Source organism: Echiichthys vipera (assembly GCF_963691815.1).
Source record: "Echiichthys vipera genome assembly, chromosome: 4".
Classification (NCBI taxonomy): Eukaryota; Metazoa; Chordata; class Actinopteri; order Perciformes; family Trachinidae; genus Echiichthys; species Echiichthys vipera.
The window spans coordinates 18,769,315-18,783,519 of NC_139829.1; the positions used below are offsets into that span (position 1 = coordinate 18,769,315).

Below are 14,205 nucleotides of genomic sequence, written 5' to 3' on the forward strand. Positions count from 1 at the left end.
CTGTTAGAGTGATACTGTCTGTTAAAGTACTTCATACAGGGATGTGTGCAGTTTCTTCTCTCTGCTGAATGGACTCTATCAAAGCACCAAGTTGTCCTTTTGAGAGTTCACTCAAGCAGAGCAACACTGTCAGTGTAGGCCAGGTAATCTGGGGAATGTTGGGTCGATTTTCTTATTGGTATTTATTTTCTGCTTGACCTTTCTCTAACCTAAGCACTTAGACGAGTCCCAGTTGTCTTATGTGGCTGAATTGACCAGACCAATGAAGCTCGGAAAAACTACTGTTCTGGGTTCAATTCTCAGGCCAGTGAAAATAGCTCTGAAGGAACAATCCCTTATGTTACTGTGTTTGTGCCTTATATAGAACAAACAAGGCTTTTTTAAAGGTGATTTCCATCAAACATCTTAACTTATTTTCCACACAGTCGCTGAAGAACCATTGAGTGACCATCACTCACAACAGGATTTATCAAGCTTATCTTTCCCCCTGACTGTTGTTTGGGTCTAACAATTCTAAAATGATTTACCCATGTGATCTCACTGCGTATGCAGTGTTACAAGGTAACACTGTCTGCTAGAGTGATATTGAGTCTGCTTGGGTTTAGTCTGGCCTGTGTTCTTCTGGTGACCTTATAGTCAGACTCCCAGTTGTCAAATTAAATTCTTCACCATAACAGGAAGCTACTGATGGTAGACTGAAGTAATAGAGCTATGTCTCTGCTTAGAATGTTCCCTACCATCTATCATTCAGTGTGAAACCAATTTTGAAGGTTGTGCACTACTACTTTTTTCTCATAGAATACATTTTTTTCTTATGTTATCTTTTGTGTTTCTAGGTAAAATGTACACCTCATGACTCTGCCTTTCCCACACAGGTCCCACTCAAGTTGCCTATACCTTCCCATGAGGGTTTCACAGGAAACAATGCATGCGTTACAGTTTTTAATTCTATCTCATTCATGTCAGCCTCATTGTTCACTCTCTTAATGCTAGTTCAAAGGTCTGTCAAATTACTGCTGATGCAAACTAAACATTTCCTGCTGCTGGTTCACATTAAAAATTAAGCAACTGGCAAAGCGTAGTGAAGTGAAGTCACAGGAAACACAATGCATTCGTTAGAGGTAAGTGCTGACAGCAATCATTCATTTAAAAAAAGTTTTACATATTGCAATATTGGGCCCAGCAGAGTGAAGGTGATAACTGTGTCTGTGCATGTAGGATTGTCTGTGTGCATCTTTATTTGCAAAAAGGCAGAAAAGACTGAATTTGCATTAATGCATTTCTTACTGTATATGTAATTTTAAAACACTAAGCATTAACACATATTTGTGTGTATTAAAAAAATGAACTCCCTCATACACTCCATGCTTACTCGTCTTGTATGAACAATACCATTTGGTCTTTAACCCTCACGTCTGTGCTTACAGTGTACTCACATGCAATGCGGACGTGTGCCTTGCGGCTTTTGGTGGTTCCAGCGGAGCTCCAGGCCACGCACTGACACCAGTAATCTTCAGGACCAAATAGCTCCTCCACCTGTTGCCGTGTGATTTCTATACTGGCCTCTCTTACGACCAGACCTGCAGAAGAAAGGAAAAGCACTGTTGACTCACTTGCAATGTCAGTTGAGAGTTAGATTCAAGCTAAAGATGACTGCCTCAAACGGTAAATGAGTCACCGGTTCCGGTTCTCACTGAGCCACTGAAATAATTAAAAAAAAGTAAAAGTCTATTAAAGCTTATATTCATAGCTGATTGACATAGCTTTTATGTTAGCTTAAGAAGCAAAAGCCAAAGCGGTGCACAGTAAATATCACAATGTAAATAGAAACAGAGGATAATCATACAATATATGCAGCATGTTTACAAATCAAGGTGATTCTCCCGAGTAGAGTCACTTAATGTAAACTCAGTGAGATTTTTCCTTAGCACATCCACCACTTATCTCACTCCGTTCTGCTATTCCCTCTTTTCTCTGGTGTTTTGAAAGCAGCTCCATGTGAAGAATAAGTGTGTGATTTAAATAGCTGCACCCTACGGAGAGGACTAAAAGGGAGCACAGATAGAGGACTGCACAGGATGAAATATGGGAGACCTAGAGGATCGGGTCAAACACAGGTGCACAAGCAAGGGAAAAAGAGAGATCGAGAAAATTGTGGAAATGCATGAAAAAGGAATGGAATAATGACAACAAAAGAACTAGGAGAAGGAAGAAATGAGGGACTGATGAAAGAAAAGAAAAAGTTAAGCTCTTAAACTAGAAAGAAACAGGAGAGGTAAATGAGAGAAACAGTAGACTGGTAGACGTAATGGAGAACAACATGACAGAGGCACAGTTAGAGAAAGAGTGATGATGACAGAGAAAGAGGTGAAAGAGGGCAATGCAATGTGAATTGCATAGGAAAAGGGAAAGGAAGTAAACTGTGTTTTAGGTAAAACTATGTGCGGACAGGGAAGCAGCCAGGCAAAATGCTATGAGAAAATATCTTGGCAGTTTATTTCTGACTTTGGCCTATTACTCATCAACACCCTCAGTAAGTTCCTGCCACCAGATAAATTGAGAGACAGTTTAACTAAGCATGCCGACATTAAGGCAAAGGGGACCGAGAGAAAGGTAAAAAGTGAAATCCAGACCAGACCAAATGCTATTAATGGCCATTAATGGCCAGCAAGAAAATTAAAAAGAAATCCATGAGGGTAAAGAGTAAGAAAGGCAACAAAAGCATCCATGGAAGGTTGGTGAGAGATGTAGAGACGGGGCTTTTGAGTTTGAAAAGAAAATACAAGATTGATAAGAAGGGAAACCAAGATGGAAGAGATGGAAAGTAAAAGAGGGAACTCGGAGGATATGGCAAACCAAAAAGCATTGGTGGCACAGAGGGTATAGAGGAAAGTAGGGGAGGGAGTAAAAAGCTTGTGAAAAGTACTGCTGGCACAAAAAGGGATAATAGCCAGTGGGGGGCTTTAAGGGCAAAGTGCAAAAACGGTGTAAAAAACGAGCACTTGAGCAAACCAGCAAACAAGGAAGATTTTTACGGCTTGGCTACTTAAAAGGAAATAGGCAAGGGACACAGCGAGAGAGGTACAGACTAAGAAAATGGCCTCTAAAGTGGCAATTATAACCAGCAAGAAACCTAGAACTAAGGCTGAGACAGCTAGTAAGCAGGCAGTTGCAATGACCAAATAACTCCGGGCGCACACAAAAACTGACAAAAGGGACTGAGAGATGGTGGACACCATTGGGCATGCTACTACTAAAGTAAAAAGGGAAGTAAGGCAATTAAAGTGAATGGTCAAAATAAGCCAAAGAGCTAGTTATGGTAAAAGGACTCAAACTAATGCAAAGAAAGCATGTGGCATGGTACATTAATGAGGGTCTATGGGAACTGGGGACATAGTAATAGGTAAAAAACAAACTTGTGCTGTAGACAAATAAATGGATAACATATGCACATTTAAAGCTGCACATATGGCTCATTATTCGGTTGAAGATCAAAAACTATCAGCAGAAAAATATGTTTAAATCACCGGAGCAGTTCAAGTATTAGCCGGTAGCTACATTGTATACTTTGTATTGGAATAAACAGAGACATGTATGCAGAATTTATAATTATTTGTAGGAAATATAGACCTAATTAAAACTCAGATTCAGGTTTTACATCATAAATAAATTATGACAAATCAGAAAATAAGAAATCTGAAAGTAGATTGTGTTAAAACTACAGATATTAGTTTTACTCAGAAATAAATACTGCAGCATGTGGGATGGTGACTTCACCTGAGGTATTTTGACTTAAAAACTGCTGCTTACTTGTATTGAATCAGGACGCTTTTCCCCAGCAGAGGACTCAAGAATGCTATGCCAAAATTACTTTTACAGTACCTTTGTATTGCACTTATGTAGCACACTTTCATAAGTACTATAGTCTAACACACCTCAAGTTTGACACCTGACCCTTGCACTCAAAGTAATTTAATCTTTTAGCTTGTTTAGAAGTGGTCTAGCCGAGAAGATCCAACATAGAGAATATATCTTTAAGTTTCCAGAGATGTATTATTAGTTTAAATCTCTAATTTAAACAGTTATTGTGTATAAAGTGAAAACGTATCAATATTGTCAAGGCCACTGAAGCTAATCAACCGTTATAGGCTACTATAAAGAGAAAATTAGGGACGTCAGTAGTTGGATAAAGGGTCAACCAGGATGCAGGTTGCAAGGTATTGCATGTTGTGGAATGGAGAGATTAGTTAGAGGAGCCAATAGAGCAGAGACAGTAGCAGGGGTATGAGAAAATAGACGGAAGGAAAACAAAACAAGAACAGGAAATATATATAGAGAGAAACAGAGAACATCAGGGAGACCTGAGTTGGTTTCACAGCGGGGGAAATCAATGGGTGTACTGATGAAATGTGCTCTATTTCTCAGTGAAGCTGCAGCCAAAAAGATACACCAATCTGACACTGCCGGCTTAGTGTGGAAGGAAGGTTTAAAATGTCAAGGAAAAGAGGAATTGTCAAATGAGTCAACATGCACCGAAGTAATCCTTCAACTGTCAGCTTCAGAAAACTGATCAGTAATCAGTAACCTGATTTTCTTAATCATTGATTAAACATATTGTTTCATTAATGGAAAAGAGAGAAAACCGGTTAAGAGTTCTTTCTGCAAGAAAAACCCGATTTCTTGGCCATGTATACATCTAACTGGGTTTCTAATGTGTTGTGCATGTGTCAGAGATGGGGACCTGGGCTAGTGACTTGAACTTGAGTCGCACTTAGGTTGCACAAACACTGATTTGAGATTTGTCCTCAAAACACCTGATACTTGAAAAGGACTTGAGATTTAGGAATTGTGAACAATGATGTATCGACATAAAGGAAATGTCTGACAAGCTGAATTTGATTCCCTCCTTTATTATCATGCATAACCCTATGCATCTGGTGCACATATCCACAGATGAGTTCAAGCTGCAGCTACAACACCTGCAGCTGCTGTGCCATTTGTCATAATCTGTAGATAAAATAACTTCACACAAGGCCCAAACAAAATAATCAAACAAATAAAAGGAAACAAAATAAAGGACAGTGGATTGCTAAGGGACTTGGCTTGGCTCAGAGACTTGGCTTGGCTCAGAGACTTCAGATTTGACTTGGACTTGCAAAAACTGACTTCTGTTGGGCCCCTCCAACAGGGGGATGGAAGTGTTGCTGTGAAAGCAGTGCAGAGATAAACTGGAACATAACTCCTCTTGGCCACGCATTCCTGTATCCAAAATAACCCAAAGTCTAACTAATGCTGAAATTGAAATAAACAGGTAACCATATGTTTGTTTCCACCATTTCTGAATTTCAGGTACATTTGCATACTGTAGTTAGAGAAAACGACAGAACCTGTTCTCTCACTGCGTCGTCAATCCCAATACTTCGACTAAAAAAAAAAGGAAAAACAAAAGCAATACAGGACACAAATGGCATTTTGGGATTGTTGTATGAAATATTACATTTAATGTTGCAGGTTATAGATGCAACATAAACATATCTGCCTTTATGTATATATACATTTGTTTTTGATCTCATCTGTGTGTTTTCATGTCAGCTGAAGACTAAAAGTAAATGTGAAATATGACAGAAAAAGGTTAAAAAAAAAAAAGCCTGCAAATATACACGTATCTAGATCTAGATTCCCTTGTTTTCTTTCAGTGTTGTGTCAATACAAAAATGTGTCAAACAACAACAAAAAAGTAGGACTATGCATAAAGAAGATAAAGATAGCTGTCACTGGATCTGTAGTTGTACTTTTGAAACCGGTAAGCCCCAGTTGTTTCCATTGTTTGCTAATGCGAGGTTAACAAAGCTAGTGTTGCCGGGCAGAGAGCGACTGAATTACCTGAGGCTTAAAAAGTCCCAGATCACTCGGCATCTTATTTTGTTCAGATACAGTGCTTAGAGCATTCATATCTTTCTCTTATGAGAAGACAAGCGTGGAATTTTGGGACTCTCTAGCATGACAGTGCTTCATATTACCAAAACCACTGGTGTCAGCTGAGGGAGGTGAGAGGAAAGAAGTAGATAAAAAATGGAGGACGAGTATGAAGACCAGTGGATTCTGTCACAAACATTTCTATCAATCACAAAACTGCACACAAGCCCCAAATCTTTCTCTTAGTCCTAAAGTGTCAGTTCTTATAACAAAGTTTACTTGTCAGTTGGGGGGGGGGGGGGGGGGGGGGGGGAGTACACTTCTGGGTGAATGTGCTTTGTCAGGTCAGGACTTTTTTATCTGACAAATGGGAACTTGGAGTAAACTTGCACAAAAATACAGGTTGCAGAGTAAAGGTATACAAATCATTTTCTATCTCAGTCTGTGTATATATAGCTGTTTGTCATACATATGCCCATAAAAATATATTCTACTTCTTTTTTTGCAGCAAATGTATCAGAGTAGCTCTGAACAAATGGATATTTACAACAGACTGGCTTGGATAATAACTTTGTATTTTTACATTCAAATATTGTAAGATAATTGGTGATTTCATGTTGCTGCTCCATGCAACTCCATTGTCAGCAGAGATGCCACATCCACAGAACTTTACAATTCACCCAAAAAGTACTTGATAAACTGTAACTATACTCAATAGGAAATTATGTCTAACATTGCATAAATTAGATCTAGATTATTAAAGAAAACACTTTTCCTTTAAACGCTCCACACAGAACAAGTTTGGAGAATTTTGTTTACCAAGGCTACAACTGTATTTGTCAGAGCACAAATTAAAGTGATGTGTCAGCTGAAGCTTCCAGGAAGTTTTTCATGTTATCAAATCTGGAGAAAGCAGAACATGATAAACAGCATTTACACAGAACGTTGTATTTTTTAAAGTGTAAATGCATGTTTTCTAAAAATGGATTTACACCAGTTTAACAAAACAGCCAAATGCTGAGTCTATTGCTTAATCTACACAATATCAGCTGAATGAATGGGCTTGTTGTAATTAATGGGATTTCTTCTTAATTAGAATCATTTGCAAACATACTGCATCTTTGTATTGTTACATATGGCAATTAATTTCAATCTTAACCATCTGATTCAACATTTTCATAATTTGACTTGGACAATGCAATGAGATAGAAATACTCAGGTGGCCATAACATCAATTAAAAGCCAAAAGACGTATTTCCTGCCATGTTCATATTTTCCGAGTTGTTAAACGCATTCAGTTTGGTCCATTTTCTGTATCTTTAGTCTTTTCATATTTATCTTCCATTTCCTTCCGTCTCTCTATCTCCCAGTGTACGTTGACAGAAATATAGTACATACACATAGATGAAAAAAAACAGAAAGCAATGGCATAGACAAAAGTGTAAAGTCTTATTACCTTTGAATCGGGTGGAAAGAAAAGCTAGAAGGAAACTCATGTGAAAGAAGGCCAGCGAATCAGACATGAAAACAGAGATGGGGGTTTTGAAGCTAAATGGTTTAGAAAAAGAAAGCGATAAGGGAGCAGAGGGGGAAGCACTCAAAAGCTTTGTGGTGTTTAAATGTGATCAGTGACAGGTCAAACAGACAGGCCTTTAGGGAAAAGAAACAGCTGGGGAAAAAAAGTCAACACTATCTATTATTATTTCATCACTGCCACGGAAAGAGTCTGACAAAGGACAAAGGCATGAGGTCAGAATAGGATATGCTGAATAACATAAACAGCCCTGCAACAAATACTACATCTGTGAAGTGCATAATAAATTTTTGTCAAAATGGAGCCATTAAATTAATATTATATTATTGTTCTCTGTCCTCTATGTAAATAGGTAAGATACATCAAGAGACACAAGTTTGAGTCTCCAGTTTTGCAAACATCTGTTCTGCCGAAGTGTTTGTGAGCAGCTCGCTGAATGCTGATCAGCTCCAGGGATGTTGTTCGGTAAGTGACCCGGCGCTATGACCTACCACCTGTGGAGGAGCTGCAAGTGAAAACACAATTTCCCTACGGGGATTAATTCAGACTTTGTACGACAGCTTTGCCCTAAACCTTCTATAGTATAGTGGCTACTGCTACCTTATCCTAGTCACTACTTTTTAAACCAGCAAATGTGTTGAATGCCAAATCTATTTCACTCAGAATAAAGGAGAGAGTATATACGTGTGTGCCATTTTTTAAATATTTGTGTAAAACTAAGAAGTATAATATATTTAAAATTAGTTGTAATCTTAATATTTACAGTCTGCTAATATAATGTGAATACCTACAGATGGGTGACAAGAAACACAATAAATGTAGAAGCTTCCATACAGGGGTGAGACATCACAAATAATATATTTTTTAGACTGATCTGTTGTGTTAGACCAGTCTTAATGTTCCCCTTAGATTATATACAATGTAACTTTGAGAGTTTCACAAAAGTCCACTTGTTAATTTTAAGCCTCCATTCCAGGCCAACTCAGGGCAAAGAGCCATGTTTCCATGGTAACAATCAGTGAGACCAGCTGACCAGTGGCATCAAATGACAATCTCAGGCTCAATACTTGCTGATAATATTGTGGAGCTGGTAATGAGAAGGGGAATAGTCTTTAGAGGCTGCAGTGAGGACTTTGTTTTATTTGACATAAAGAAATTAGACTGATGACTTAGCAGAAGTACTGAGCCCTGCCAGAAGAAGAAGCCAAATCATCTCAGCTCTGCACTGTGCTGAGAGTTTGTGCTCCATGAATATGTTTGGATTTTTACACTTTGACTTTCCAAGTAAAATGTCATTCTGACATTTTCTAACATTTTCTGTTTTTGAACACAGCTGAGCGGTTTGATGCTGTTCCTCGGGCAGCCATGTTTTTTTTGTTGCAAAAAAGTCTCAAGTTATCCATAATGCATGGAAAATTAGTCCCACTTGAGACAGTCTAGTACTAGACAGAAAACTTGTTAACTATGTGAAGTAGATCCAAGCTATAGTCAAAGTCTATTTTCGTTAAACCAGAATTTTGGACTGATGTTTTATAACATGACTCTGCATCACCAACATCAAAACATCCAACAAGGGAATATCTACTTTAAACTATTAAAGGGGAAATATTATGAAACAGTTTTTCAGTGCTTGTACTCCTACATTTGGGTATCCACAGTGCCTACCAACCAACAAACTGTGAAACAAGAGAACCCAGTCATTTTTTTTCAGCTGTCAGATCAGGAAACTACAAGCCAATCAGATTAGGCTCCCCATCCTCTGTCACACGCAGGCTCATTAGAAAGTATCCCGCCCACATGGGCACACAAAAGTGCGCAAATGTGTGCGCCACTTTTTCCAAGCAAGCTAATCAGACTAGGCTTTTTCGGGAGGGAGGGTTAAGAGATGGGCGCTAAAATGTGTGTTTTAGACAGAGGATGAATACAGGTTTATTCAGACAAGACAGAAAAATCATGTGTTTTTTGGAAATTAAAGCATGTAAACATGTTCTAGTAGAATCTTAAAATATATGTACCTGAAAATGAGCATAATCTAATCTAAGATATTGTGTAGAATGGATTACAAGGCATTTTACATAACCTGAAAGCCCTCTATAAATACATTAATATGATGTATAAAAGAAAAAATGTAAAAAAAATGGCAACAGAAAGGATAAAACAAGATAAAAAGGGTAAAATGACAACATGACGAAAACGCATTGTGAGAAATGGAGATGGCAAGGTCGAATGAGTTCTTCAACTACGGAGGGAAGTGATCAGGGATATTCACAGTAGAAAGCCACGCATGCATGTGTGTGTGTATGTGTACACTCTCTTAATGGCTGCCACTCTGACATTGATTGATCATCAGAGCCCCTCCTGGTCCGTGTTTGAGTACTTCTCGTGTGTGTGTGTGTGTGTGGCTGTGTGTGTGTGTGTGTGTGTGTGTTTGTGTGTGTGTGAGTGTGTGAGTGAGTGTGTATGTGAGTCTGCACGTATGCATGTTAATGTAAATGGGCGTACACATTTGTGTCCTTCAGTAGCTCTAAAGATGCAGCGAACCAGGACATCCCAGGACATGAAAAAATGTCAAATATTGACTGTTTCAAATAAACACACAAATAACATTTCACATAAAATATAACATTCTCCATTAATTGCATGTATATAGGTCCTGTTTGCGCATGTGTGTGTATTTCGGGCCTGTGTGTGTGTAACATGAACAATATAATAACCTGAGGTAATAAATAATAAAGGATTTCTTCTTCTTCTTATTATTATTATTATTATTATTATTATACTTATTATTATTATCTTTAGACAGCGCAGAAATGTGCCAATAAACACAGTTGTGCATACATACACAGTTGATATAGACGCAAACACAGAGCTGTCTTGCATATCAGGAGTCACTGACACAGAAGCTAATTGACCTCCTTTATAAATCTTGATGGCTGCTAATAATTGAAATCAAACAATCTCTGTAAACAAGACGAATAGATAGATAGAAAGAGACAGAAACGGGAGCAAAAGAGATGGAAGGAGGAGAAAAATGGTGAGAGCAAAAGGAAAGAAGGTGGAGGAGAGCGAAAGTGATGCCAGGAAAGAGGGAGTGGGGAAGAGAAACATTAGGAGGAAGAGAAAGGAGGAGAGACGAAGGAAATGACGAGAGGAAATCAATACGAGTGAGATGGCAGCAAAGGAGGGAAAGAGGTCACAAATCACCCAAGCCAATACTGTGTTTGCTAATAATGTATGTGTGTGCGCATGTGTGTGTGTGTGTGTGTGTGTGTGTGAGTGTGTGTGTGTGTGTGTGTGTGTATATGTGTGAAGTCACAGGTCAGTGCTAGCAGACTAATAACCATTCACACTTAGGCTAATGGAGACAAAGTAAGTAACCTAGTAGTACACAAAATGTCTTTAGAACTCTTCAAGGCTAATGGAGATATACTGAGAACGTATGCACATTACTTAAACAAACACTAGAAATGCCCTTCACAATAAAATATGCAATCTGGACAAATTATGCTGGTTCTCACCTTAAGTCACATTAATTTAGATGAAGATAGGGTTAGCATGTTTAAGCAAATGCCACTGCTAATAATGCTACAGTACTAAAGAGCCTCGCAAGAGGAAGGCAGGTTGCCTTTTTTTTTGTGTAAGTACTTACTAAAGTACTAAATGTTCCTTTGGTTGGTGTGGAGACCCCAGTGGCAGGTCGAGTTAGCTATGTTTGTCAAGGATACTATGGCATGCGGTGGAGCTGTTTAGGACATCAAGCCTGTTCCCCTCAGTTAGAAGCTGACCTCAGTAACCCCCAGCCATCCTGCTGCTCCCTCCCCACTCCCTCACCTCGCACCTACCCTCGTCTGTGACCTTCACCTGGCTTACCCATGCTCCAGATGAGTCCATGTGCCTACATTCCAAGTAATTTATTGAGCTGTCATGAAGCTCACATGTAGCACTTTCCATCCATTATGCAGAAAACAAGATGTTCATAACCGTATATGGACCTTTTCAAAGATGTAAACATAAAAATTCCAAAACAGTCCTAGTTTATTTCCTGTTGAATGTATGTGAATGACATAAACTGACAGGAAGTTAACAAGGATCAATGCTGTTGCCTAGCAATGGGATTCTGTTGAAAAGGACTATAAGGCAGTACACACCACTTTCTGCTATCCTTTTTCTCTTCAGCGAATAGCAATTTGTCCACTGTTTACTTTCTCCAAGGATCGAGTTGCCGCTTCAGGAACCTCATCCGTGCTATTATGTCGGTCCTCATTGCTGGCATGGACATTCACAGATTCTGCTTCTAGTGTCTTGGTACTACAATGGGATATTTCTCTGCGACGGAAGTGAAACAGACAGTGAGTAATGGCTTTGATTGACTTATCTACCCCCTATTGTGGCTGCCACTTCCATGTTGGTGGATAGGCAGATACAACTTGCTCTCCACCTTAGCGGTGAGCCCTCAGTTTGCGTTATTTCTCCTTCTGAGGATAATACCTCAGCAACACAGAGCAGGGGTACACACACGTATCAGCCGCTGCAGACGAGAGCTCCGGCTGCAGGCTCTTTGGATTATCTTACGTGGCATGCAGAGACATCTTATACCTGTGTGCACCCCGACGATGAAGGCCTCACGACCCACCTGCTTATAAGCTTCATAGACACGGCTATGCTGTATCTCAGTTCATGTACTTCCGTACTTAGACTTGCTAGTTGGAGTGCATAAGGGTCATTCACACTGAAAAGTATGGTGAAATGCAGTAAACTGAGTAACCAGATGGTGCACTCATAATGGTCTAAAGGTTGAGTGTGGAATGCTGGACACTTCTCACCTTCAATAGTGACCATCTTGGCTACTTTGTAAAAAGGGTTGTGGGGTGTACTACATGGAAGTGTATCGAGATATTTAATTTTGCTTTTTGTCCACTACATTCTTCTTTTCATTCAATATTCTTTAATCCAGGCTTGCTATCATGTAATAACTCATTATTGTATTCTAATTTGTCTTTTTTGTTCTCCATTAAATGATGGGAATTTGGAAATAAAAAAAAACCTTATAAGTGTATTTTTTTTTCATCACAAAACCCTTAAGCTTGTTTCATTTGTGTTCCAACTTTTGTTTACATTTTCTTACTTTTATCTTCATACCCAGGTTCAAATGAAGTGAATTTAGTTTTTTTATGAAAAGAAAAGAATGGGAAACAGAAAGAAAGAGAGAGTGCTTGTGAGAGAAAGAGAGAAAGAAAACCGATAGCAGGATTCGTATCATCTTTCTCCTCAGTGTGACTCCCTGATATCGGTTGGCCTTTCCAGCCCTCTCAGAGGCGCCCTCCATCAGCATCCCTCCATCATCCCCTACTTCCCTCCCTTGCTTTCTTCAAGCTCAGGTTTTTATCTACCTCTGCTCTCTCCAATTTCAGTCAGTGGAAATTAGAGTAGAGCACAAAACAGCATGGAGCAGAGAGAAAGAACGAGAAAGAGAAATGAAAAAGGGGAAAGGGAGAGGGTGGGACATAGAGGGAGAGAGTGAACGAGAAGACAGAGATAATAAAAGCAGTATGGGGGCCATAGCTTCTAGCTGTGTCTGTGAAACAGTAGGAAACAAAGAGGAGAAAACAGCTTACAGAGTTTAGGTTTTATCACAGATAAACAGATAAACATTGCACACACACAAACACACTCTGCATCCACCAGGAATAGACCTACAGCAGCTTTCTACCTGTATGTGATTTACCACTATGCAACTATGCTGCATAATATATATTCATAATCTCCAGTGTTGGTAACGGTACTTTAAAAAATGAATTAATTATAGTTACACACTACTTCCAAAAAGTAACTGAGTTAGTAACTGAATTACTCTATAATAAAATTAACTAGTTACCAGGGAAAGTAACTATTTGCTTTACTGTTAAAAAAAAGCTGCTATATGTCAAAGAATTTGGATTTTCCTGAGCAGTTTTCACAAGAGAGTTGAAATCAGTAGAACAGGCAGGTACTTCTACATAACCTTCAATATTTATTACACATCAACAGACTGTAAGAGGTCTATCCTGCACTTCAAGTATTATCTTTGTAACAAAAGTAAACAGTATAAGTAAATAATATAAAGTGTGTTTAACTCTATATCAAATTAAATCAAACTCTCACAATCTGAGACAATTGGTCAAGTAAACAACCTCTACTTCCAAGGATTTTGTTCACAACAAAAGTGAACATTTAAACCGAAAAAGTGCATTTAACTCTGTAGTCTTAATGAAATAAATCACAAACCTAATCTCAGACGACTGGTCTGGTAGAAATGATTTAAGTACTTTCTTGAAAGTAAACAATCAAACATTAAAAAGTGTGTTTACAGTAACTGTAGCAAAATAAATAAATCAAACTCTCAGGGGGGGGGGGGGGGGGGGGGCACATGTCCTGGTATGTGTGTAAAAACACTGGCTCTGATTGGATACCATGAAACGTGACTCTGCCTTAGCCAATCACTTATCTGGTTGTTAACACATCGGGTCTCCTCCCAAGCAGCACATTTTCAGAGTTTTTTAAAACAGTGCTTGTGTTTTGTTTTTTTGTTTGTTTTTTTTAATCCTGTTTAGCAAAATCATCATGTACATGTAGACTAGGCCTTTAAGTGTAATTCTGGTGCAAAATCATCCAATAGCCTTTTTCAGCATTTACATACAGTACATAAAATAAGTCATCGAGACAGTTTTTTGCATGTATAAACTATTAACAGAGAAATCCAAGAGAGTCGCTGATTA

The 14,205-nt window shown here is 38.7% G+C and overlaps 1 protein-coding gene across 1 annotated transcript in view; it reads right to left on the reverse strand.

The window, feature by feature from the left end:
• The window catches only part of LOC310946496 (netrin receptor UNC5C-like), a 204,872-nt gene that overhangs the window by 82,561 nt on the left and 108,106 nt on the right, over nucleotides 1-14,205 (reverse strand). The window contains exon 3 of the mRNA XM_083912972.1: nucleotides 1,437-1,580. Coding sequence (XP_083769098.1) covers nucleotides 1,437-1,580 — 144 coding nt within the window. The remainder of the gene's footprint in view (nucleotides 1-1,436; nucleotides 1,581-14,205) is intronic.